The 27,000-nt window shown below is 41.7% G+C and overlaps 1 protein-coding gene and 1 pseudogene across 2 annotated transcripts in view; both read left to right on the top strand.

The window, feature by feature from the left end:
- The window catches only part of UBE2D2 (ubiquitin conjugating enzyme E2 D2), a gene marked incomplete at its 5' end in the record, with an annotated part of 60,915 nt that overhangs the window by 29,731 nt on the left and 4,184 nt on the right, over nucleotides 1-27,000 (top strand). The window contains 4 exons of the mRNA XM_080713557.1: nucleotides 13,203-13,234; nucleotides 13,311-13,388; nucleotides 13,474-13,579; nucleotides 26,526-26,619. Of these exons, the coding sequence (XP_080569683.1) occupies nucleotides 13,203-13,234; nucleotides 13,311-13,388; nucleotides 13,474-13,579; nucleotides 26,526-26,619 (310 nt within the window). The remainder of the gene's footprint in view (nucleotides 1-13,202; nucleotides 13,235-13,310; nucleotides 13,389-13,473; nucleotides 13,580-26,525; nucleotides 26,620-27,000) is intronic.
- On the top strand, nucleotides 14,768-15,473 carry LOC308270604 (small ribosomal subunit protein eS6-like; annotated as a pseudogene). The gene has a single exon. The product of its transcript is annotated as a small ribosomal subunit protein eS6-like (transcript).

Below are 27,000 nucleotides of genomic sequence, written 5' to 3' on the forward strand. Positions count from 1 at the left end.
AGGTCTCACTACTACTTTACTGAGGCTGGTCTTGAATATGCAATCCTCCTGTTTCAGCCTTCTTTAATCAGGATTATAGGTGAGCACCATATTAAGCTCAGCTCATCTTAAGGGGTGTGTGTGTGTGTGTGTGTGTGTGTGTGTGTGTGTGTGTGTGTTACTAGGAGTGGAACCTAGGAGCTTTTCTGCCTCCAGGCTGTACTCCCAGACCTATTTTATACTTTATTTGGAAACAGGGTCTCACTAAGTTGCGGAGAGTCTCACTAAGTAGCTGAGGCTGGCCTCAAACCTATTCAATCCTCCTTTCTCAGCCTCCCAAGCGCAGGGATTACAACCGTGGGCCACCATGCCTGGCTTTAAGATTTTTTTTTTTCCTCAATTTACCAGCTTTATCCTGTCTAAAACAGCTTATTACATGATCTTATCATGTAAGTTGGATAATAATTTTCTCTTTGTTTTATTTTGTCTTGACATGGCCATTTCCCTTATAGTGTCTTCTAACTCTGACACAAAAGTAGTTTATAGCTACACCTCCAGCCCTAATTTTTATTCTTTATTTTTTGAAACAGGGTCTCACTGAATTGCAAAGGGCCTCACTAAGTAGCTGAGACTGGCCACAAACCTGTGATCCTCCCATCTCAGGCTCCCAAGTACTGGAATTATAGGTATGTACCACTGTGCCTGGCGATTTTGCAAAGTTTTTTTTTCTTCTTCGGGTACTGGTAATTGAGCCCAGGGGAGCTCTTAAGATGTTCTTTCAATATCATTATTATTATTGTAGTTTTTTTGTTTTGTTTTGTTTTGTTTTGTTTTTTTGAGATGGAACCCATGGACATTCTACCTTCAAGCTAAATCCAGTTCTATTTTTTATTCTTTATTTTGAAACAGGGTTTCACAAAGTTGTAGAGGGCCTTACAAAGTAGCTAAGGCTGGCAGCAAACCTGAGATGATCCTCCTGTCTCAGCCTCCCAAGTACTGGGATTACAAGTGTGTGCTACGATACCTTGCTGCTTTTTTTTTTTTTTTCTTTTTTTTTCTTGGTACTAAGGGTTGAACCTAGAGTCTTTCTATCTCCTAAGCTACACCCCCAACCCTTTTGATTTTTTTATTTTGAAATGGGGTATTGCTAAATTACTGAGATTGGCTGGGCATGGTAGCGTATGCTTGTACTGTTTGGGAGGCTGAGACAAGAGGATCACAGTTCATGGCCAGCCTCAGCTACTTAGTGAGGTACTCTGCGATTTAGTGAAACCTTGTTTCAAAAAATAATAATAAAAAAATAGGGCTGAAGATGTAGCTCAAAGGTAGACTGCCCCTGCATTTAATCCTCAGTACTGCAAAAAACAAATAATAAATGAAATTGACCTTGAACTTGTGATATTCCTGTCTCAGCCTTCCAAGTATTGTGATTATAGGTGTGTATCACCATGCCTTTCTGGTCTGCTAATGTCAAAACAAAGTTTCTGTTTTAAGGACTGTTTCATAAAGCAGATATCATAAGATTAAGTATGAACTAGGTGTAGCTGCCCACACTCATAATCCCAGTACTTGGAAGACTGAGTCAAGAGGATCACAGGTTCACCACAAGCCTTCACAATTTAGTGAGGCCTTCTGTAATTTAGTGAGGTTCTGTTTCAAACTAGAAAAATAAAATAAGACTAGGGGTTTGCCTCAGAGGTAGAATGCCCATGGGTTCCTCCCCAGTACCACAAAACAAAAAAGACTAATTATGCACATGTGTCTTAAAACCCTCATTTGTATTATTATATTCTAACCTGTTCAGCTATATTTAGTACCATTCAGGGTACTTGCACCACACAAAATTACTTAAGTGCTCTTACACATTTATCATATCTTTTTTTTTTTTTTTTCCCCTAGTAATGGATTTGGAACCCCCAGGGGCATTCTACCTCTGAGCTATACCTCCAGCCCTATTTTATTCTTTGAGAAAAAGTCTCACTAAGTTGCTGAGGCTGGCCACAAACCTGTAATCCTCATGTTTTAGCCTCTCAAGTATTGTAATTACAGGAGTGGACCACCATACCTGGCTACACATCTATCTTATTTATCTTCACAACAACTCTTTTTTGTGTGTGTGTGTGTGGGGGGGGGTTACTGGGGATGGAACCCAGGGGCATTCTATCTCTGAGCTATACCCCCAACCCTATTTTTATTCTTTGTATTTTGAAACAGGGTTTCACTGAGTTGCAAAGGGCCTCACTAAGTAGGAGCTGAAGCTGTCAAAGAGCATCACTAAGTAGCTGAGGCTGTCCTTGAACCGTGATCCTCCTGTCTCAGCCTCCCAAATGCTGGGAATATAAGTGTGTGCCACCATGCCCAGCTTTATTCTTTATTTTGAAACAAGGTCTCACTAAGTTGCAGAAGGCCTCACTAAGTAGCTGAACCCCAAATCTCTTATCTCAGTCTCCCAAATGCTAGGATTACAAGTGTGCACCACCATGCCTGACAACAACTCTTTTGTTAAGTGAGTAGGATAGCAATTCTAAACTATCTTAGAAAAGAATGTCATGAGAAGCTCATGGAAATTCCTGAAGTGGACTCATTCGAAGTTTTTCTGATTCTAGTTTTGTCATTCTACTGTATATGACCAATCTACACCAATATGCTCTTTGCACTCACTTGAAAGTGTCTTTGTTTTAGATGAAATGTTTCAAAGTTGAGAATGACTGAAAGGTTTTGGTTAAAAAAGTACATGGATGGGCCGGGTGTGGTGGCACACACTGGTAATCCCAGTAATTGAGAGGTAAAGACAAGAGGATGGCAGGTTCAAGACTAGCCTCAGCAATTTAGCAAGGCCTTTATCAACTTAGTGAGAGCCTGTTTCAAAATAAAATAAAATAGGGCTAGGGATATATGAGTAAAATAGTGCTGGGATAATAATGTCCCTGGGTTCAATTCCCAGCAATGCACGCGCTGAGATTACAAGCGTGCACTGTTATATCCAGCTGAGCCTCAGCAATGTTAGTGAGACTCTTAAGCAGCAGTATACCAAAACCCTGTTTCGAAAGAAAAAGAGGGCTGGTTTTGTAGTTAGGAAGTAGGGTGCCTGGGCAAGCCAAGCATAGTGGCTACATACCCTAGGCCTTCTTTTTTGGGGGGTGGGGGTACTGGGGGTGGAACCCAGGAGCTTTTCCACCTCCGGGCTATATTCCAAGACCTATTTTTATACTTTATTTGGAAACAAGGTCTCAGTAAGTTGCTGAGAGCCTCACTAAGTAGCTGTCCCTGGCTTCAAACTTGTGCACTTCCTCCTTTCTCGGCCTCCCAAGCACTGGGATTACAAGCATGAGCCACCACGCCAGGCTCCCAGGCCTTATTTATTTATTTATTTTGCAGTACTGGGTATGGAACCCAGAGGCATTCTACCTCAGAATTATACCCCCAGTCCTATTTTTTATTCTTTATTTTGAAACGGCCTCACTAAGTTGCAGAGGGCCTTACTAAAGTATTAGGATTATAGGTACGCCACCACACCCATCTCTTTGCATATTATTTTAATGACAGTATTTGATTTTTTTTTTTTTTCTGGTACTAGAATTGAACTCAGGGGCGTTCTACCTCTGAGCTATACCCCCTGCCCTATTTTTTATTTTTATTTATTTATTTATTTATTTATTTATTTATTTATTTATTTATTTTGGTGGTACTGGGGGTGGATCCCAGAGGTTTTCTACCTCCGGGCTATACTCCCAGACCTTTTTTATATTTTATTTGGAAATAGGGTCTCACTAAGTTGCTGAGAGCCTCACTAAGTAGCTGAGGCTGGCTTTGAACCTGTGTGATCCTCCCGTCTCAGCCTCCCAAGCAAGGGGATTACAAGCGTGCGCCATCACGCCCGGCCCCCTGCCCTATTTTATTCTTTGTTTTGAAACAGGGTCTCTAAGTTCCTAAGACTGGCAACTAACCTGTGATCATCCTCTTTCTGCCTCCTAAGTACTGGGATTACCGGCATGTGCCATCATTTTAGGCAGACCTTTATAACAATGAAACAAGTAATAAAGTATTATTGTGAATTATTTTTTTTTCTGCTACTGGGGATTGAACCCAGGGACATTTTACCTTCAAGCTTCACCCCAGCCCTGTTTTTTTGTTTTGTTTTGTTTTGTTTTGTTGTTTTTTGGGGGGTTTTTTTGGTGGTACTGGAGATGGAACCCTTCTACTTCCGGGCTACACTCCTAGACCTATTTTATATTTTATTTGGAAACAGGGTCTCTTAAGCTAGCAAGGCTGGCTTCAAACCTGCGTGATCCTCCTATCTCCGCCTCTCAATGTGCCGCCACCACGCCCAGCCCCAGCCCTGTTTTTTATTCTTTATTTTGAAACAAGGTCTCACTAAGTTTTAGGGGGCCTGATCCTCCTGTCTGAGCCTCCCAAGGATTACATTTGAGCGCTACCACACCTGGCTGAATGGATTTTTATTTTAGAACTTTGGTACAATGAATTGCATATGTTTAGTTCTGTATAACACCCCCACCCCCAACCCGGGATCAAAACAAGTACCTCTTGTATGCTGTGCAAGTGCTCTACCACTGAACCCTTTTTTGTAATATTAAGCAGTTATGGCTGAGCATGGTGGCACAAGTTTTGTAATCCCAGTTGTTGGGAGGTTGAGACAGGGGGGTCTTGGGTTCATGACCAGCCTGAACAAGAGGCCCTCCACAAGTTAGTGAGACCCTATTTCTTTTTTTTTTTTTTTTTTTTTGGAAACACAGTCTCTTAAGCCAGCTAAGACTGGCTTCAAACCTGCGCGATCCTCCTGTCTCAGCCTCCCAAGCGCGAGGATTACAAGCATGCGCCACCACAACCGGCTTGTGAGACCCTATTTCAAATAAAAAATAAAACCAGGCATGGTGGCGCACACTTGTAATTCTAGCATTTGGGAGGCCGAGACCAGAGGATTGCGGTTTGCAGACAGCCTCAGCTACTTAGTGATGTCCTCTGCAACTCAGTGAGACCCTGTTTCAAAGTAAAGAATAAAAAATAGGGCATGGGGTGTAGCTCAGAGGTAGAATGCCCCTGGGTTCCATCCCCAGACCCACAAAAAAAATAAAAAAATAAGGTTGGGTGTGGCTCAGGTAGAATGCCTCTGTGTTGAATCCCCAGTATCCAAAAACAATAAACAAGCCAGGGTTGGTGGTTCAGGTTTGTAATCTAAGCAAGCATTCGGGAGGCTGAGACTGTAGGCTCGGACAGCCTCAGCTACTTACTGAGGCTCTCTGCAACTTAGTGAGACCCTGTTTCAAAATAAAGAATAAAAAATAGGGCAGGGTATGTAGCTCAGAGGTCAAATGCTTCTGGGTTTTATCTTCAGACCCACAAAAAAAGAAAAAGAAAAAAAAAAACTATAATAAACAGTTATTTTTTTTTTAATTGGTGCACTGTATTCATACATCATAGTGGGATACAAACTTTTGTAGACATACATGCACACATCGCCCAGTCAGCCCCCACCCGATCCCCACCCCATTCCCTCCCCATCCCTCCTTCCCATGCTTGGCTTAGTGGTTGACATCTAGTATTATAGCAATTTATCCAAAATTAAAAATGATAATCTCACATAACAGTTTCATTTGTCTGATACCAAGCTTTTGATGACTTAAAGATAACATTTCAATATTTCTTTTTGCTTTCTTTCTTACCAGAGAATATCTTTTTTCTATTTTTTTTTTAGGTGAAACTATCATATATTTATATATTTATTTTTTAGAAAAAAAATCTATCCTAATATGGAATATGGATTCTAGATACCCAAAACGATCTTGAAAAAGAACAAAGCTAGAAGATATATATTTTCTGATTTCAAACCATATAAAGCTACAATAATTGAAACAGTGTAGTACTGTTATAAAGGCAGATATATAAACAATTGGAGTTAAATAAAAGCCTAGAGATAAATTCTTCCCTATATTATCAAGTTATTTTTGACAAGGTTTCCACGAACATTTGGTGGTGGAAATAATAATCTTTTAACTAAATATTGTTGAAAAATAATAATTACATGGAAAAGAATAAAATTGGACCCTTACCTAATCCCATATACAAGTATTAACTCAAAATAGATAAAAGACCTAAATATAAATCTTAAGACTATAAACTTTTAGAAGAAAATCTGGGTCATAAAACCTCACAACATTGAAATTGGCAGTAATTTCTTGGATATGATTTCAGTGGCACAGGCAACAGAAGAGTATACAAACTCCCTAAAAATATTGTATATCCAAAGACAATGTAAACAGAGTTAACAGTTACTAATAGAATGGGATAAAATATTTCCAAATGCTATATCTGAAGGTATATTAATATTCCAACTAGAAATCCTAAAAATTAACAACAATAAAGGCAAACAATACCATTTAGAGATAGGTAAAAGACTAACATAAATAATGAATCTCCACAGATAACCAATCTTAGTTGTCTGTTGAATGGAAAATCTTGTTTCTCTGGTTCTGGTGTGTGTACCTATTTCTTCTTTGTAGTTAATCTCTTTGAGTATTTTCTCTAGCGCTGGTTTTGAAGACATAAATTCCTTCAGTTTCTGTTTGTCGTGGAAGTTTCTTATTTCTCCATCTAATTTGATAGAAAGTTTTTCTGGGTAGGAAATTTTTGGCTGGAAGTTGTTTTCTTTCAGAATTTGGAATATGTTACTCCAAGCCCTTCTGGCTCTCTTGACTTGGTTTGGGAAGTCTGGAGTGATTCTAATTGGTTTGCCTCTGAATGTCACTTGGCCCTTTGTTTTTGTTGCCTTTAAGATTCTCTGCTTGGCTTCCACATTGGTCATTTTGACAATTATATGGCGTGGGGTTCCTCTTCTCGGATCCTGTCTAAAGGGAGTTCCATAAGTTTCCTGGACCTGTGTATCAACCTCTTGCTCTATGTCTGGAAAATTTTCTGCTATTACTTCCTTGAAGAGATTGTTGATCCCTTTGGTATCACTTTCTTTTCCCTCCTCTATTCCAATTATTCTTAGGTTAGCTCTCTTAAAATGGGCCCATATTTCTTCAATGTCAGATTCCTGCTGTCGGATATTTTTTCCTAGATTAGAAACTATGCGTTCATTTTTGGAATGATTATCTTCTAAGAGTGAGATTCTGTTCTCCATGTGGTCTAATCGGTTGTTTGTGCTTTGAATTGAGGCCTTTACTTCATTAGTTGCATCCTTTATCTCTTTTGGGCTCTCTCTGAGTTCTTTTTGAAGCACCTCTATTATTTCTACAGTTATTTTCCTGATTTGATCTTCTAGAAATCTCTGATTTTCTGTTTTATCAGGTTCTGATGTTGTGGGGTTGTGGGCATTCATTGCTCCAGTGTTATTCCTCTTTCCCATGATTTCGGAAGTTTGTGCCTTCTCTGGGTTCTTCCCTTGGGTCACTATGACTTCACTTAAGGTGCTCTGGATCTCGAGTCTATAGTATCTCAGACCCCACTACTCCTTTACTGGGTTGTATCACAGAGTCTCCGACCCAGGGAGTCGATAGAGGCTGCTTTGAACTATGGGGGCTGCCAGGTTGCACGTTCTCCTATGGTGTGATATCTCTGCCACCGCCACTCCCCCACTGGGTCAAGTCCCAGGGATTTTGAAATCCCAGTACTGTGATTTCTCCTCTGTGGCCCGCAATTTGACTCACTGTTCTTGAGTTCGCAGATATAGCTGTACTGGACTCGTTGAATTCGCTGCTGCTGCCGCCGGTGGCAATATGGCGCCGCTGTTACGCCCTCGGCCGTGAGGCTGGCTTTTTTCTTCTTGGTTTTGAATTCCACTCTGAGTCCTTGTAGCGTGTGCTGAGCTCAGCCACTGGGAGCTTTAAATGTTCCCTGCGCTGAAAAATCCCGCTTGGCTGTTCCGGAGCGGCTCACCTCGGCTTGCTGTAGCCGTTTGGTGAACTCGCTGCTGCCGCAGGCAGTATGGCGCTGCTGCTGCGTCCTCGGGCGTGAGGCCGGTGTATCTCCTCTGTGGCTCTGAGCTCTGTTCTCAGTCTGCTTTCTCTCTGGAGCCTGGTGATTTTTTTGTTTCTCTGGTGATGGTGTTTTCTGGCTATGAAAGGCGCTGATTTTGTGGTAATGAAGATTGGTTGTTAGCGGGGCTCTTAAGCCCCGCTTTTCTCGGTCGCCATCTTCCCGGAAGTCCTCTCTCTCTCCATAAACAGTTATAATTTACTAAGTAGATATGATTGCAAATGAAATAATCTATTGATGTTGCTTACACGAGTTCTCAGTAATAGACTCTTACTCAAATATACTGGAGTGTCTTCAACTTTATTTTTTTCCATAGTAACAGGGGTTGAACCCCAGGAGCATGCTACCTCTGTGCTATACCTCCAGACTTTTTTTTGTTGTTGTTTTGTTTTGAAATAAGGTCTTACAGCTAGTCATAGTAGCTCACACTAGCAATCCCAGTACAGGAGTATCACAGATTCAAGGACAGCCTCAGCAAGTAGAGAGATTCTTATCAACCTAGTGAGACCCTGTTTCTTTTCTTTTTTGGTAGTATCAGGGATTGAACCCTCTGAGGCGTTCTACTTATGAGCTATACTCCCAGCTCTATTTTATGTTTTATTTTGAACTAAGGTCTCACTAAATTTCTGAGGCTAGCCTTGAACCTGCAATTCTCCTGTCTCAGTCTCCACCACGCTGGGCTTTGAACCTGTTTCCAATTAAAAATAAAATAAGGCTGGAATATAGATCAGAGGTGGACTGGCCCCGGGTTCAATCCATCCCTAGTGCCACCCAAAAAAAAAAGAAAAAAAAGATAGTGTCTGTGAGTCTTGCTACATTGCTGAAGCTGTTCTCAAACCTGCCATCCTGTCTCAGCCTCCCAAATACTAGGATTATAGGCATGTGCCATAACATCTGGCTAAGATATATATTTTTTTGTACTGGGGGTTGAACCCAAGGGCACTCTCCTCTGAGCTACACTCTCAGTCAACTCTTGAAATATGGATATGAAAGAGATTGCAGTATTACTTGAAAATATTGATCTTACCCTATCTTCTTTCAAAATGGGTCTTATTTCCATAATATTAAGTGTACCAGTTGCCAGCCTGTCATTTCTGCTCCAAGATGTGAGGATTCTCTGTTGTCCAATAATAGTTATGAGATTTTGATCATAAAGTATTAAATATGTTTTGCTATTAGTAAGAATAGAAAGCCAGGTATGGTGGCGCATGCTTGTAATCCCAGCATTTGGGAAGCTGAGACCAGAGGATCGCGGTTCGTGGATAGCCTCAGCTATTACTTAGTGAGGCCCTCCCCAAGTTAGTAAGACCCTGTTTCAAAATAAAGAATAAAAAACTGGGCAGGGGATATAGCTTGGAGGTCAAATGCTCCTGGTCCATCCCCAGACCCGCAAAAACCAAAACAAAACAAGCCAGGCGTGGTGGCGCACGCTTGTAATCCCAGCATTCGGAAGGCTGAGACCAGAGGATCGCGGTTTGCGGACAGCCTCAGCTACTTAGTGAGGTCCTCCGCAACTTAGTGAGACCCTGTTTCAAAATAAAGAATAAAAAACAGGGCAGAGGATGTAGCTTGGAGGTCAAATGCCCCTGGGTTCCATCCCCAGATCTGAAAAAAAATAAAAAAATTAAAAAAAAAATAGAGAATTATAAAAAGTTATTTTGCTTTTAATTAATACCTTATTCTGATTTGAGATTTTTCCTTTATGATTCCTTTTTTCTTTTTCCCTATTATTCTCATTCTCTCTTCCTCTTTTTTTTTTTACTCTACCTCCGAGCTACCCCCCCCCCAGTCCTATTTTCTATTCTTTATTTTGAAACAGGTTCTCACTGACTTGTAAAGGGGCTCGCTAAGTAGCTGAGGCTGTCCACAAACCACGATCCTCCTGTCTCAGCCTCCCGGATGCTGGGATTACAAGCATGTGCCACCACACCCAACTTTCCAGCCCTATTTTTTATTCTTTATTTTGAAACAGGGTCTCACTGAGTTGCAGAGGGCCTCACTAAGTAGCTGAGACTGTCCTCGAACCTGAGATCCTCCTGTCTCAGCCTCCCAAATGCTGGAGCTACAAGCATGCGCCACCACGCCCAGCAATATTTAGAAAGAAAGGGACTTGGCCCTAAAAAGGCTAGAAGGAAAGAAATAGTACCTAAATAGTTAATGAAAATTTTATTTTGAAACAAGGTCCCACTAAGTTGTCCATGTTGTTCTTTGGGATTCTCCTTTTTCAGTCTCCCAGTAGCTGAGATTATAGATATGTGCTACCATGTCAGGCACAGACATTTTAATTTTAAAACTGTCACAGAAGATGGGCATGGTGCCTGTAATACCAGTATTTGGGAGGCTGAAACAGTAAGATCATACGTTCGAAACCAACCTCAGCAACTTAGCAAAACCCTAAGTTTTTAACTTAGACCCTGTTTCAAAACAAAATAAATAAACCCAGATCCAAAAAACAAAGCAAAACAAAACAAAAAAACTCAGAATGGGATATGATGACACCTACTCCTTTAATCCCAGTACTTGAAAAGCTGAGAAAGATGGGATTCTTTGAGGCCAGCCTCAACAACTTACTGTGATTTTTTTTTTTCTTCCTTCCATACTGGAACCTACCTCCCTCCTTCCATCCCTCCTTTTCTTTTCATTCATTTATTCACACTGGGGATTGAACCCAGGGGTGTTCTACTTTCAGGCTATACCCCCACTTGTATTTTTTTTTTTAATTTATTTGTGGTACTGGGGGTGGAACCCAGAGGCTTTCTACCTTCAGGCTATACTCCCAGACCTTTTTTATATTTTGTTTGGAAACAGGGTCTCACTAAGTTGCTGAGAGCCTCACTAAGTAGCTGAGGCTGGCTTCGAACCCATGCGATCCTCCTGTCTCCACCTCCCAAGCACGGGGATTACAAGCGTGCGCCACCACACCCGGCATATTTTGTTTTTATTTTGAAACAGGGTCTTGTTAGGTTGATTAGTCTCACTATTTGTAAAGCTGTCCTCAAACCTGCAACCCTCCTGTCGTAGCTTCCCAAGTACTGGGGTTACAGGAATGTACCACTAGGCCCAGCTTCTATTTTTTATTTTGAAGCAGAGACTCACTAGATTGCTTAGGCTCTCAAATTGTCTAAGGGTGGCCTTGAACCTAAAATCCTATCTCAGGCTCCCAAATACTGAAATTACAGGTGTGTGCCACCCTTCCAAGCTAAGACATTTTCTAAAATGTTTGTTTCCCTAATAAGGATTTTCAAGTTCTCTATCCCAAAGGGGGGGGGGGAGCGCGAGCGAGCACACTTTTACTAGGAATTGAACACAGTGGGCACTCTATTAATGAGCTATTTTCACCCTACCCCACAGGATATTGAACCTAGGGGCATTCTAAATTCAAGCTATACCCCAAGTCTGTGTGTGTGTGTGTGTGTGTGTGTGTTTTGTTGGAGATTAAACCCGTGTTTTGATACAAGATCTCCCGTGTGTGTGTGTGTGTGTGTGTGTGTGTGTGTGTGTGTGTGTGTGTGTTATTGGAGATTAAACCCATATTTTGAAACAAGATCTCCCTAAATTGCTGAGGCTAGCATTGATCCTCCTGTCTCGGCCTCCCAAGCACTGGGATTATACATGAGTGCCACCATACCTCTTTTTTGTTGATGTCATGTTAGGAATCAAATCCTTGGCCTTTGCATACTGGACAAGCACTCTACTGTTGATCTACTGATGTACATCGCTGGCTTTATTTTATTTATTTATTTTGTGTGTGTGTGTGTGTGTGTGTGTGTGTGTGTGTGTGTGTGTGTGTGGTACTGGGGGTATATTATAAAATAATAATAATAATTTTTTTTTTTTTTTTTTTTTTGGTGGTAGTGGGGTGGAACCCAGGGGCTTTCTACCTCCAGGCTATACTCCCAGACCTATTTTATATTTTATTTGGAAACAGCATCTTGCTAAGCTGCTGAGAAGCTTCACTAAATAGCTGTGGCTGGCTTCGAACCTGTGTGATTCTTCTGTCTCAGCCTCCCAAGTGCAGGGATTACAAGCGTGCACCACCATGCCCAGCTTGGTACTGGGAATTAAACCCAGGGACATTCTGCCTCTGATCTACACTCCCAGTCCTATTTTTTTTTTATTCTTTCTTTATTCATTCATTTATTTATTTATTTATTTATTTATTTATTTTTGGAGTACTGGCAAAAAAAAAAAAATGGAACCCAGGGGCATTCTACCTCCAAGCTACATGTACCCCGGCCCTATTTTTTATTGTTATTTTCAAACAGGGTCTCTCACTGAGTTACAAAGGGCCTCACTAAATAGCTGAGGCTGTCCTTGAACCTGTGATCCTCCTGTCTCATTTTATTCTTTATTTTGAAACAGGGTCTCACTAAGTTGCAAAGGGCCTCACTAAGAAACTGAGGTTAGCTTCGAAAGGGCCTCACTAAGAAACTGAGGTTAGCTTCGAACGAACCTGCAATTCTATCTCAGCCTCCTGATTACTGGGATTACAAGCATATGCTACCACACTCTTCTGGCTTCATGTTTTATTTTGAGACAAGGTCTCCTTAAGTTTCTGAAGCAGGTCTCAATTTTGAGACCCTCCTTCTTGCATGAACCACCATATCCACCTTTGGATCCAGATACTGTTTGTGTATGTGTGTGCGCGGACACCTACGCAAGTACACACCCAGGGGTATTCTACCTCTGAGCTACATCTGCAGCCTTTTTTTTTTTTTTTGAAACAACAAGGTTTCACTAAGTTGCTGAAGGCCTTGATAAATTGTTGAAGCTGGCTTTGAACCTATAATTCTTTTTCAGCCTCCCAAGTAGTAAGATTATAGGTTTGCATCACCATGCCGGCTCCCAAATAGATAAATATATTTATTTATGTATTTATTTACTTACCTTTTTCTGGTACTGGGGATTACACCCAGCAGCATTCTACCTCCAGGCTATACCCCCAGTCTGTTTTATTTTTTATATTGAAATAGGACCTCACTAAGTTGCTACGGCTGGGTGTGGACCTGTGATCCTCCTGTCTCAGCCTCCCAAGTACAGGGATTACAGATGTGTGCCACCATTCCTGGCTCCAAGACTTTTTTTGTTTTGTTTTGTTTTTGTGTGTGTGGTGGTGCTAGGAAAGGAACCCAGAGGCTGCTATATAAGGATTGATTGGTTACTATCATATAAATACAATCTGAATATCTTTACATTGTGATTTTTTTGTTGTTGTTGTTCTTTTTCAGTGTTCCATTGGCAAGCTACAATAATGGGACCAGTAAGTATTGAGATTACTTTCAGAATAAATAATTTATGTAATTTGCTCTTTTTAATTCCACTTTTCTTATCAACAGAATGACAGTCCCTATCAAGGTGGAGTATTTTTCTTGACTATTCATTTCCCAACAGATTATCCCTTCAAACCACCTAAGGTAATTGGAATATTACAATTCTTTTTAATGTGCTCTGTGCAATAGTAATAAACCAATTTACAAAAAAATTTTTCCTTTTCTTTAGGTTGCATTTACAACAAGAATTTATCATCCAAATATTAACAGTAATGGCAGCATTTGTCTTGATATTCTAAGGTCACAGTGGTCTCCAGCACTAACTATTTCAAAAGGTAATTGACTAAGTATTTTTATATCAAGGTAAAGCGACTCTGTGCTAGTTTTTTTGTCTTTTTTTTTTTTTTTTTTTTTTTTGGTCTTTTTGTGCTGCTGAGATTGAACCCTGGGGCACTGTAGTACTGAGCTACACTCCCCACCCTTTTTGTTTTTTCATTAAAAGAAAGCCAAGCAAGGTGTAGTGGCACACACTTATAATCCCAGCATTTGGGAGGCTGAGACAGGAGGGTCAAAGGTTCAAGTACAGCCTCAGCTATTTAGTGAGGCCCTTTGCAACTCAGTAGACCCTAATAAAAAATAAAGCCAGGCATGATGGCGCACGCTTGTAATCCCAGCATTCAGGAGGCTGAGACCAGAGGATCGCGGTTTTTGGGTAACCTCAGCTACTTAGTGAGGCCTTCCACAACTTAGTGGGACCCTGTTTCAAAATAAAGAATAAAAAATAGTAGCCAGGCGTGGTGGCACATGCTTGTAATCCTCACGCTTGGGAGGCTGAGACAGGAGGGATCACATGGGTTTGAAGCCAGCCTCAGCTACTTAGTGAGGCTTTCAGCAACTTAGTGAGACCCTGTTTCCAAATAAAGTATGAAAAAGGTCTGGGAGTATAGCCCGGAGGTAGAAAACCTCTGGGTTCCACCCCCAGTACACCAAAAAAAAAAAAAAAAAAACAGGGCAGGGGGTATAGTTTAGAGGTTGAATGCCCCTGGGTTCCACCCCCATACCTGCAAAAAATAAAAATAAAATAAAGAATAAGCCGAGCGTGATAGCACACGTTTGTAATCCCAGCATTTGGGAGGCTGAGACAGGAGAAACGTGGTTTGCAGCCAGCCTCAGCTATTTAGTGAGGCCCTCTACAACTCGGAGAGACCTTGTTTCAAAATAAAGAATTAAAAAAATAGGGCTGGCGGTGTAGCTCAGAGATAGAATGCCCCTGTGTTCTATCCCCAGTACCACACACAGAAAAAAAGTAAAATAGGGCTGGGGGTGTAGCTCAGAGGTAGAATCTATCCCTAGCACTGCAAAAAAAAAAAAAAGAAGTAAACGTACAGTTAACTGGTCCCTTTTAGAAGCACTTTAATAGGGATAAAAACAGAGCTGGGCATGGTGGTACACACTTGTAATCCCAGTACTTGGGAGGCTGAGACAGGAAGATCGTGCGGGTTCAAAGCCAGCCTCGGGCCAAGATGAAGCTGAATATCTCCTTCCCAGCCACTGGCTGCCAGAAACTAATTGAAGTGGACGATGAATGCAAACTTCGTACATTTTACGAGAAGCGTAAGGCCACAGAAGTTGCCGCTGACGCTCTGGGTGAAGATTGGAAGGATTATGTGATCGGAATCAGTGGTGGGAACGACAAACAAGGTTTCTCCATGAAGCAGGGTGTCTTGACCCACAGCCATGCTCACCTACTACTGAATAAGGGGCATTCCTGCTATAGACCAAGGAGAACTGGAGAGAGAAAGCTCAAATCTTTTCGGGGTTGCATTGTGGATACCAATCTGAGCATTCTCAACTTTGTTATTGTAATTAAAAAAAATAGAAGAAGAGAAGGATATTCTTGGACTGGCAGATACCACTGTGCCTCGTCATCTGGGGCCCAAAAGAGCCAACAGAATTCGAAAACTTTTTAATCTCTCCAAAGATCATGTCTGCCGATATGTTGTCAGAAAGCTCTTAAACAAGGAAGGTAAGAAACCAGGACCAAAGCACCTAAGATTCAGTGTCTTGTTACTCTACGTGTCCTGCAACACAGCATACTAAGAAAAACAAGAAAGAGGCTGCAGAATATGCTAAACTTTTGGCCAAGAGAATGAAGAAAGCCAAAGAAAAATGCCAGGAACAGATTGCCAAGAGACACAGGCTGTCCTCTCCGAGAGCTTCTACTTCTGAGTCCAGTTAAAAATAAGAATTTTTAAGTGTAACAAATAAGATCAGACCTTAAAAAAAAAAAAAAAAAAAATGCCTGCCTCAGCTACGTAGTGAGAGTTTCAGCAACTTAGTGAGACCCTGTTTCTAAATAAAATATAAAATAGGTCGGGGGTATAGCCCAGAGGTAGAAGGCCCCTGGGTTCCATCCCCAGTACTGCAAAAGAAAAAGACATTTACACTATTACAAATTAAGTTTTATTTTTTATTTTTATTTATTTATTTATTTTGGTGGTACTGGGGGTGGAACCCAGAGGCTTTCTACCTCCAGGCTATACTCCCAGACCTATTTTTATTTTATTTGGAAACAGGGTCTCACTAAGTTGCTGAGAGCCTCACCAAGTAGCTGAGGCTGGCTTCGAACCTGTGTGATCCTCCTGTCTCAGCCTCCCAAGCGCGGGGATTACAAGCGTGCACCACCACGCCCGGCTACAAATTAAGTTTTAAAAGAACCCAAAACTTTGGCATTAAATTGAAATTTCTTGGGTGGTAGGCAAAAATAAAGCGTGTGTGTGTGTGTGTGTGTCTGTGTGTGTGTGTGTCTGTGTGTGTGTGTCTGTGTGTGTGTGTCTGTGTGTGTGTGTCTGTGTGTTGTTGGGAGTAGAACCCAGGGGCTTTCTACCTCCAGGCTGTACTCCCAGACCTATTTTTGTGTTTTAGTGAAACAGGGTCTCACTAAGTAGCTGAGAGCCTTACTAAGTAGGTGAGGGTGGCTTCGAACCTGCATGATCCTCCTGTATCACCCTCAAAAGTACTGGGATTACAAGCATGTGCCTCCACGCCCAGCTATTTTATTTTTTTAATTTTGAAGCAGTGTCTCACTGAGTTGTGGAGGGACTTGGCTAAGTTGCTGGGGCTGGCCAGGAGCTCGTGATCCTCCTGTCTCAGCCTCTCAGGTACTTAATTACAAGAGTGCTTCATCATGCCCAGCTCAGTTAGAGAACCACTTTTTTTGTGTGGGAGGGTGCTGGGGGTAGAACCCAGGGGCTTTTCTACCACCGGGCTATACTCCCAGACCTATTTTATATTTTATTTGGAAACAGGGTCTCACTAAGTTGCTGAGAGCCTAATTAGCTGAGGCTGGCTTTGAACCTTTGCGATCCTCCTGTATCAGCCTCCCAAGTGCTAGGATTACAAACTGTGCCACCATGCCCAGCTGGGGAGCCACATTTTTAAAACTGAATGAAACTGTCTAAAAAACTTGGCCCTTTTCTTTTAGTAGGTCCCATTGCAATTCAAGATTTACTTAGGAAAGTGTTCGTTTACATGTTTCTGTCATTGTCTGGCCTGGTAAAGATTCTATTGTTTTCCTTCACCAAGTAGCACTAGAGATATAAATTTAATAATGGAACCAAGAGAGAATTGTATAATTTGGAATGGGATGTATTGCAGGGAAGCTAAATAGCTGAAACTGTTGCTTTATCTCTTATATTTCCTTTTCCTTCTCATGCCTATGATTGATTTTTTTTTCTCCTCCTGTTCTTGTAAATTATAAGGGCTCTTGGAAGTTTATTCATATTCTTTCTGGACAGGTATCTTTTATAATTGGAGGTCCCCCCTCCCTGCCCCCACGAAACTGGGAATTGAACCCAGGGGCATTCTGCCTTCCAGCCCTTTTTTAATTTTTATTTTAAAACAGGGTCTCACTAAGTTAAAGAGGGCCTTATTAAGTAGCTGAGCTGAGACTGGTCAGGAACCTGTGATCCTCCTGTATCAGCCTCCCAAGTATTGGGATTACAAGTGTAGGACACCATGCCTGGAACCTAGCCTAAGTTTAATGTGCTTTTGTTTTGTTTTTTTTTCCCCAGTATTGGGTAGATAGAACCCAGAGGCATTCTACCTCAAAGCAACACCCCCAGCCCTGTTTTTTTATTTTATTTTATTTTATTTTTTTAACAGGGTCTCACTGAGTTGCAAAAGTAGCTGAGACTATCTGGGAACCTGGATCCTTCTGTCTCGGCCTCCCAAATGCTGGTTACAAGTGTGTGTCACCATGCCTGGCTAAGTTTAATGTTTTATTTTGTTTTATTTATTTATTTTGCGGGTTTGGGGATGGAACCCAGGGGCATTCTACCTCTGAGATACACCCTCTGCCCTATTTTTTTATTCTTTATTTTGAAACCGGGTCTCACTGAGTTGCAGAGGGCCTCACTAAGTAGCTGAGGCTGTTCGTGAACCGCAATCCTCCGGTCTCAGCCTCCTGAATGCTGCGCCACCACGCCCGGCCCAAGTTTAATGTTTTAATTCCTTTTATAAATTGAATGTGTGGGCAAGTATTTCTAGTGAAAGGCCTTAATGCTGTATGTGATATTAATTGTCCTTTAACATATAGTCTGTTCTTTTTTATTTTGGTCCTATGATTGAACCCATCGACATGCTACTCCTGAGCTATATTTCAAGTCTTTTTTCTTTTGAGACAAGGTGTCACTAAATTAGCTTTGAACCTGAGATACACCTGCTCAGCCTCCTGAGTAGCTGGGATCACGGGAGTGTTCCATTGTGCTTGACTAATCTGTTTTGAAAGGGCAATAATTTTGACTCAAAATTCCCTCTACTTATTTTAAAATTTTTAATAATGGCCGGGCATGGTAGCACACGCTTGTAATCCTAGTACATGGGAAGTTGAGACAGGAGGATTGCACAGGTTCAAAGCTAGCCTCAGCTACTGAGATTCTCAGCAACTTATTAAGACCCTGTTTCCAAGCTGGGCGTGGTGGTGCATACTTGTCATCCCAGCGCTTAGAAGGCTGAGACAGGAGGATCATGCAGGTTCTAAGCCAGCTTCAGCTATTTAGGCTGTCAGCAACTTAGTGAGAGACCCTGTTTCCAAATAAAGTATAAAATAGGTCTGGGAGTATAGCCCGGAGGTAGAAAAGCCCCTAGATTCTACCCTCAGTACCACATATACACAAAAAAAATCTGTTCCCAAATAAAATAGAAAATAGGACTAGGGTGTAGCCCGGAGGTAGAAAGCCCTTGGGTTCTATCCCCAGCACCACAAAAAAAAAAAAAAAAATTAGTGCTGGGTATTAAACCCAAGTCCTCACACATGCTGGGTGTGCATTTTACCTCTGAGCTATACCTCCAGGCCACCTTTGTGTTCAGAATGTGAACCTCAAAGTAGAACCTTTTCATGTTATGGACCTGAATATATAGAGAAGACTTAAAGTAGAGAAATGTACACTATAAAGCCATTTGACTATATGTGTTTAGAATTGAAAGTCACTGTGGGACACTAATAAAAATAAGCATAAGCGTTTGCTGATAATGTATATAGGTGAGCTGGGTGTGATGGCACACGTTTGTAATCCCAGCATTTGGGAGGCTGAGACAGGAGGATCGTGAAGGTTCAAAGCCAACCTCATCTGCTTAGTGAGGCCCTTTGCAATTCAGTGAGACCCTGTTTCAAAATAAAGAATAAAAAAGTGGGCTGGGGATGTAGCTCAGAGGTTACAATGCCCCTGGGTTCCATCCCCAGTACCACCAAAAAAAAAAGTGTTTATAGGTGAAAGTATAGTTCCTTCAATGAAAAGCCTCTATGTAGCTTGTAGAAATAGAAGTTAGTCTCTTTACCAGAGGAAGAAGGTACAAAACATTATAAGCCAAAATCAATTTTTCATGAATTAAAGGAACTAAGTAGTAAGAATCCTTTTCTTCAGGTCCAGATAACTACAACCCCACTTTCTTTTCCTAGAAAATAAATCAGAAAAGGTATTTCTTTAAAAATTTGGGTGTGGTGGCGCACGCGCATATAATTCCAATACTTGGGAGGCTGGGACAGGAGGATCGAAGGTTTGCAACCAGCCTCAGCTACTTAAGCACTCTGCAATTTAGACCTGGTTTTAAAATAAAGAATAAAAAATCAGGCTGGGGGTATAGCTTGGAGATAAAATGCCCCTGGATTCCATCCCCAGCATGCGTGCACGTCGGCGCGCACACACACACACACACACACACACACACACACACACACACACACACACACAAATTGTACTTTTAAACTTGCCATATTAAGCCGGGCATGGTGGCGCACGCTTGTAATACCCGCGTTTGGGAGGCTGAGACTGGATGATCACATGGGTTTGAAGCCAGCCTCAGCTACTTAGGCTTCCAGCAACTTAGTGAGACCCTGTTTCCAAATAAAATATAAAAAAGGTCTGGGAGTATAGCCCAGAGGTAGAAAGCCTCTGGGTTCCACCCCCAGTACCACCAAAAAATAAAAAGTAAAAAAAATTGACTTGCCATATTAGAAGAATAAAGGGCTGGGTGCAGTGGTATGCACTTGTGATCTCTGCTATGTGGGAGAATCACAAGTTGAAGGCCAGGCAACTTTAGCAAGACCTTGTCTCAAAACTTAGGGCTTGATCAGCCGGTCATGATGGCCATGCATATAATTTCAGTACTTGGGAGGCTAAAATGGGGGATTGGAAATTTGAGGACAGCTTCGGTAAATAGTAAGATTCTTCATTATAGCAATACTCTATTTTTTTGGTGGTACTGGAGGTGGAACCCAGAGGCTTTCTACCTCCGGGCTATACTCCCAGACCCATTTTATAATTTATTTGTAAACAGGGTCTTACTTAAGTTGCTGAGAGCCTCACTTAAGTAGCTGAGGCTGGCTTTGAACCTGCGTGATCCTCCTGTCTCAGCCTCCCAAGCGCGGGGATTACAAGCATGCGCCACCACGCCCAGCGCAATACTCGATTTTAAATAAAACATAAAAAAGGCCGGGGAACCAGGCATGGTGGTGCATGCTTGTAATCCCAGTAGAAAAGGGCCACTGGTGTAGTTTGGAGTAGAATCCCCCTGAGTTCAATTCTCAGTAGTAGAATGTTTGCCTGCTATAAGCAAGGCCCTGGGTTCAGTTTCCATTGCTGCAGGGAGAGGAGGGGAAAAGTAGGAATAAAGGAGATTCCTAACACATACTAATTTGGCAGTATGTTTAATTTTAGGTGAAGAATCAGATGTACTCTTGTCAGTTTCTACTCTCTTCAGAAATCTAAAATATCCGGCAGGGCGCAGCAGTGCACACCTCCAGTACTAAGGAAATTAAAGACAGGAAGATTACAGGTTCAAGGCCACACTCAGCAATTTAGCAGATTCTGTTTCAAAACTTTAATATACCCAGTACCTCAGAAAAAGAAATTTATAACTTCATGTTAGAATTTCCAGGAAATACATGAAATCTTTCCTAATTGCCATTAGAATATTGTTATGTTCAGCTGAGCATGGTGGTGCATGCTTATAATCTCAGTACTTGGGAGGCTGAGACAAGTGGATTGCAGCAGTTTCATGGCCAGCCTCAGCTACTTAGGCCCTTTGCAACTGAGTGAGACTCTGTTTCAAAATAAAGAATAAGCCGGGAATGGTGGCGCACACTTGTGATCACAGCATTGAGGAGGCTGAGACAGGAGGATCTGGATTCGCGGCCAGCCTCAGCTACTTAGGCCCTTGCAACTCAGTGAGACCCTGTTTCAAAATAAAGAATAAGAAATAGGGGCTGAGGGTGTAGCTCAGGGGTAAAATGCCCCTGGTTTCTATTCCAGTATTGCAACAAAAAAAAACCTCCCTGTTTGTGTTTGGTTTCATTTGGTTGATTGGTTTTTTTTTTGGGGGGGGGGGGCTGTGAGCTAGAATTGAAGCCAAGCCTCTACTTCAACCTCTAATCTACAACCCCAGCCCTATTTTATTTTTTTGTTGTTGCTGTTATTTTTTTGTTTTGTGGTACTGGGATAGAGCACATGAGCATTTTACCCCTGAGCTACACCCTCAGCCCCTATTTATTTATTTATTTATTTATTTATTTATTTATTTTTGTGATGCTAGGGATGGAATCCAGGAGCCTTCTACCTCCGGGCTATACTCTCAGACCTATTTTGTATTTTATTTGGAAACAGGGTCTCACTAAGCTGCTGAGAGCCTCATTAAGTATAGCTGAGGCTGGCTTCGAACCTGCACAGTCCTCCTGTCTCAGCCTCCCAAGTACTGAGTTTACAAGCATGCGCCACCATGCCTGGCTCCCTGGCCTTTTTTATTTGAAGTAGGGTATTGCTGTATTGAAGAATCTTATTATTTACTGAGGATGTCCTCAAATTTCCAATCACCCATTTTAGCCTCCCAAGTACTGAAATTAGGTTCTTGGTCAGCCTCATCAACTTAAGTGAGGTCCTCTGCAACCTAGTGAGATATTATTTGAATGAATGAATGAATGAATGAATGAACAAACGAACGAACTGGGGTATAAACTGTGGTGGTGCATACTTGTAATCCCAGTATTTGGGAGGCTGAAATAGGGTCACAGGTTCTCAGGCATACTCAGCTACTTAGTGAGGTCCTTTGCAACTTAGACCATGTTTCAAAATAAAGAATAAAAAATAGGGCTGGGGGTGTAGCTCAGGGATAGAATGTCCCTGGATTCAACCCCCAGTATCAGGAAAAAAAAAAAAGAGCTGGGTTGTATAGTTCAGAGAGAGTGCCCCTGAGTTCAATTCTCTCAATCTCTGTAGATTTGTTTTTTCTTTTGTGTGTTTGTTTTGGTGTGTCTCTGTGAGGATCTACCTCTGAGCTAAACCCTCAGCTCTGTTTTATTTTTGTGGTACTGGGGATTGAACCCAGGGCCTTTCTACCTCCAATCTACATTCCCAACCCTGTTTTATATTCTTTATTTTGAAAGTCTCACTAATTTGCTGAGGGCTTCGCTAAGTAGCTGAGGCCGGCTGGGAACCTGTAATCCTTCTGCCTCAGCTCCCCAAGTACTGGGATTTTAAGTGTGTACCACCACACCCAGCCTCTTTTCTTTTCTTTTCCTTCCTTTCTTTCTTTCTTTCTTTCTTTCTTTCTTTCTTTTTTTTTTTTTTTTTTTTTGTGGCACTAAGAGTGGAACCCAGGGGCTTTTCTACCTCCAGGTTATACTTTAGAAACAGGGTCTAATTTGCAGAGGACCTCACTAAGTTGCTGAGGCTGACTGTGGACCTCCTGTAATCTTGTTTTAGTTTCCAAAATTATTGGGATTACACTCAGTTGACAACAAAATTTGGAAAATTCGTAATCCTTTTCCTGTTGAGTTTAGAGTTTGGGGCATAAAGTGGGCTCTTATTCTGCCTCTTGGTACAGAACATTAGAAATAAGGTGAATTTAGCCAGGCGGGGTGGCGCACACTTGTAATCCCAGCATTCGGGAGGCTGAGACCAGAGGATTGCCGTTCGCGGACACCCTCAGCTACTTAGTGAGGCCCTCTGCAACTCAGTGAGACTTGGTTTCGAAATAAAGAATAAAAAAATAAGGCAGGGGGTGTAGCTTGGAGGTTAAATACCCCTGATTTCCATCCCCAGACCCTCAAGAAAAAAGAAAAAGAAATTAGGCAAATTCTGTTGGCATCAAAATAGAAGGATTTAGAGATAAGAATACCCCTGTGTTCAGTCTCTAGTGCTACCAAAAAAAATAAATAAAAGAGGAGGAACTTAAGGCTATTGAACTTAATGTTATCAGTGCCCTTGTCCCCCTCCCTTCGCATTCAATAAGGAGTATATGTTAATGACAGCTTTGAACAGAACCAACTCCTGTGATCATCTGCTGCATCCAGATTATCATTGATAAATGGTTTAAAAAGATTTAAGTCATCAATGAAAAGAATCTGAGACTTTAGTAGAAGTATGTTCTGTTCTTTGTAGTAAGTGTGTGGCCATTCCCATTTGGGAGCAAATTTTGGCCTTTATTTAATTCTTTACTTAGACTAATTTTTTTTTTTTTTTCTTCTTAACTGGGAATTGAACCTGGAGGCATTCTACCCAGACCAATTTTATTTTATTTCAGGGCTATTCTGTCTCCTAGCTACACCCCTATGTTTATTATTTATTTTGAAATAGGATCTCACAGAGTTGTAGAGGGCCTCACTAAGTAACTGAGGCTGGCATGAACCTATCAGCTTCCCAAGTACTGGAATTACAAGTGTGCACCACCACGCCCTGCTATGTCTGGAAAGAGGGGTTGTTGTTATTGTTTTGTGGTACTGGAGATTGAACTAAGGGCATTCTAGTAGACTCTGAGCTACAACCTCAGCTCGCTTAATTTGTTTATTTGTTTGTTTATTGTGTGTGTGTTTTTGTGTTTTACTGGAGATTCAACCCTGGAGCATGCTACCTCTGAGGTAGGAATAGAATCCGAGAAGTTCTAGTTCTGAACTATACCCCCAGCCCTGTTTTATTTTGAAACAAGGTCTCACTAAGTTGCAGAGAGCCTCACCAAGTTGTTCAATCTGGGGACAAACCTGTGATCCTCCTGTCTCAGTATCCCAAGTACTAGGATTACACATGTGGTGGCATACATTTGTGTTCCCAGTACTTCGGAGGCTGAGATGGGAGGATCACAGGTTCATAGCCAGCCTCAGCAACTTAGGCCCTGCACAGCTTATTGAGACCTTGTGAGGCTGGTGGTGCACTCTTGTAATCTCAGTACTTGGTAGACTAAGACAGGAGGATCACGGGTTTGCAGCCAGCCTCAGGTACTTAGTGAAGCTCTCAACAATTTAGTGAGACCCTGTTTCAAAATAAAGAATAAAAAAATGTGGCTGAGAAGCCGGGTGTGGTGGTGCACGCTTGTAATCCCAGCATTTCAGTTCATGGACAGCCTCAGCTACTTAGTGAGGCCCTTTGCAACTCAGTGAGACCCAGTTTCAAAATAAAGAATAAAAAACGGGGCTGAGTGTGTAGCTCGGAGGTAGAATGCCCCTGGGTTCAATCCCCAGTACCTCAAAAAATAAAGTAAAAAATAAAATTGGGCTTGAGGGTATAATTTAGAGGTAGTATGCCCCTGAGGTCAGTCCTCTACCACCAAATAAATAAGTAAATGAATTAATAAATCAATAAAAATTGAACTTTACTTCTTTGACAAGTGTTCTTGATCTGAGATTTGAAAGACCTATTTTTTGTTTGGTTGGTTGGGGGGTTATTTCTATTTGTTTTGGGTTTTGTTGTGAGAATGGAACCTAGGACATGCTAGGCAAGCACTGTACCACCCAGCTGAGTTTTCTAATTCTAGTCTTAATAAGCCACAGCCATTAGACAAGTCACTTGACATGTTTGGGCCAGCTTCTTTAGGAGTTCAAACATAGAGATAGCCAAATTTATTCTGCTTACATTATGAGATAATTGTGATATTTTGATCAATGCTTGGAGACCAAGATGTCATTTACCTTTAGTTTTTGTTGGGTTGTTGTTTTGTTTTGTGGTACTGGGGGTAGAACCCAGGGGCTTTTCTACCTTCGAGCTATACTCCCAGATCTTTTTATACTTTATTTATTTGTTTATTTATTTATTTATTTATTTATTTGTGGTACTGGGGGTGGAACCCAGAGGCTATCTACCTCCGGGCTATACTCCCAGACCTTTTTTATATTTTATTTGGAAACAGGGTCTCACTAAGTTGCCGAAAGCCTCACTGAGTAGCTGATCCTCCTGCCTCAGCCTCCCAAGCATGGGGACTACAAGCGTGCGCCACCACGCCCGGCTTTTTATACTTTGTATAGAAACAGGGTCTCACTAAGTTGCTGAGAGCCTTACTAAGTAGCTGAGGCTGGCATCGAACCTGCACGGGTCTCCTGTCTCAGCCTCCCAAGTGCTGGGATTACAAACATGCGCCACCACACCCAGCTACCTTTACTTTTCTGCTGGGATGTGTGTGTGTGCACTGGACCTGAAATTTGTTTAAACTTTTAATTATTGTTGATAATTAGCCAAGCATGGTGGCACATGCCTGTAATCCCAGTACTTGGGAGGCTGAGACAGGAGGATCAGATTCAAGGACAGCCTCAGCAAGTACTGAGATTCAATATTGAGACCCCATTTCAAAATAAAAATAAAATAGGGCCTGGAGTGTAGCCCAGAGTTAGATACCCCTTGTGTTCGATCCCTAGTACTAAAATATATACAGAGAGAGAAAGAGTGAGAGCGCGCATGCAGGAACAACTTAGTGAGACTCTGTCTCAAAATTCTTGGAGCAGGGGTTTTGAGTGTAGCTCAGAGGTAAGGTGAGTTCAGTCGCTAGTGCCATATACACACACACACACATACACACAGAGTACATTATTCATCCTTTTAATTTTTTTATTTTTTATTTATTTTTGTGTGTGTGTATCTGGGGATGGTGGACCTAGGCGCCCCCCCCCCTTTTTTTTTTTTTTTTTTTGCGGGTCTGGGGATGGAACCCAGGGGCATTCAATCCCCAAGCTATACCCCCTGCCCTATTATTTTATAAACTGGGTCTCACTGAGTTGCAAAGGGCCTCACTGAGTAGCTGAGGCTGCCCATGAACCGCGATCCTCCCGTCTCAGCCTCCCAAATGCTGGGATTACAAGTGTGCGCCACCACGCCTGGCTCCAATTTTTTATTCTTGATATTTTGAAACAGGGTCTCACTAAGTAGCTGAGCCTGTCCTTGAATCACAATCCACCCGGCTCATCATTACTAATGATACAAAATTAAGTCAAACTTACAAAGGTACTAGGCACTGAGCCAGGCATGGTAGCACACGCTTGTATAATCCCAGCGCTTGGGAGGCTGAGACAGGAGGATCGCACAGGTTCGAAGCCAGCCTCATTCCGGGACCTAACCGTGTGTGTGTGTGTGTGTGTGTGTGTGTGTGTGTGTGTGTGTCACACACTTAGGAGTGAACCCATAGGCATTATTTTGAAACAGGGTCTCACTAAGTTGCTGAGGCTGGCTATGAATCTGTGATCTTCCTATCTCAGTCTCCTGAGTACTCAGGCATATGCCACCATGCCCAGCCTCCTTTTTTTTTTTTTTTTTTTTTTTGAGATAGCATCTCCCTATGTTTTTCATGCTGACCTTGAACTCAAAATTCTCCTCTCTCAGCCTCCAAAGTATCTGAAAGTATCCCAAGTTGCTGGGATTACAGGTATGGACCACTGCATCAAGCTAACCCTTTACTTTTATCCTCTATTAATTTTTATATATTTATATATTTATATTATATATATATATATATTTTTTTTTTTCCTAGTACTCTTGTCCATCTGTTCTCTGTTGTGTGATCCCAATCCAGATGATCCTTTAGTGCCTGAGATTGCTCGGATCTACAAAACAGATAGAGAAAAGTAAGTATGGCCTTTAAACAGAAAGCTTTCTATGGTGGGGTGGAGAAGTTTATCTCAAATATTTCTTGTATAGGGCTGAATATGGACCAAATATCTAAGATGAAGTCCTAATATACTCTCCTAGGAACAGCAAAGAGGAATATTTGTACCAAGTAACATTATAAATAATGATTTTTTTGGGGGGTGCCTTTGAGTTATACCCCTAGCCATACCCCCACTTTTTGTGGTTCTGGGATGGAACCCAGAGGCTTTCTACCTTATATTTTATTTGGAAACCAGGGCTCACTAAGTTTCTGAGAACCTCACTACATATAGCTGAGGCTGGCTTTGAACCTGTGTGATCTTCCTTCCTCAGCCTCCCAAGTACTATGCCCAGCTTTA

The sequence above is a fragment of the Muscardinus avellanarius genome (assembly GCF_963383645.1).
Source record: "Muscardinus avellanarius genome assembly, chromosome: 1".
NCBI lineage: Eukaryota > Metazoa > Chordata > Mammalia > Rodentia > Gliridae > Muscardinus > Muscardinus avellanarius.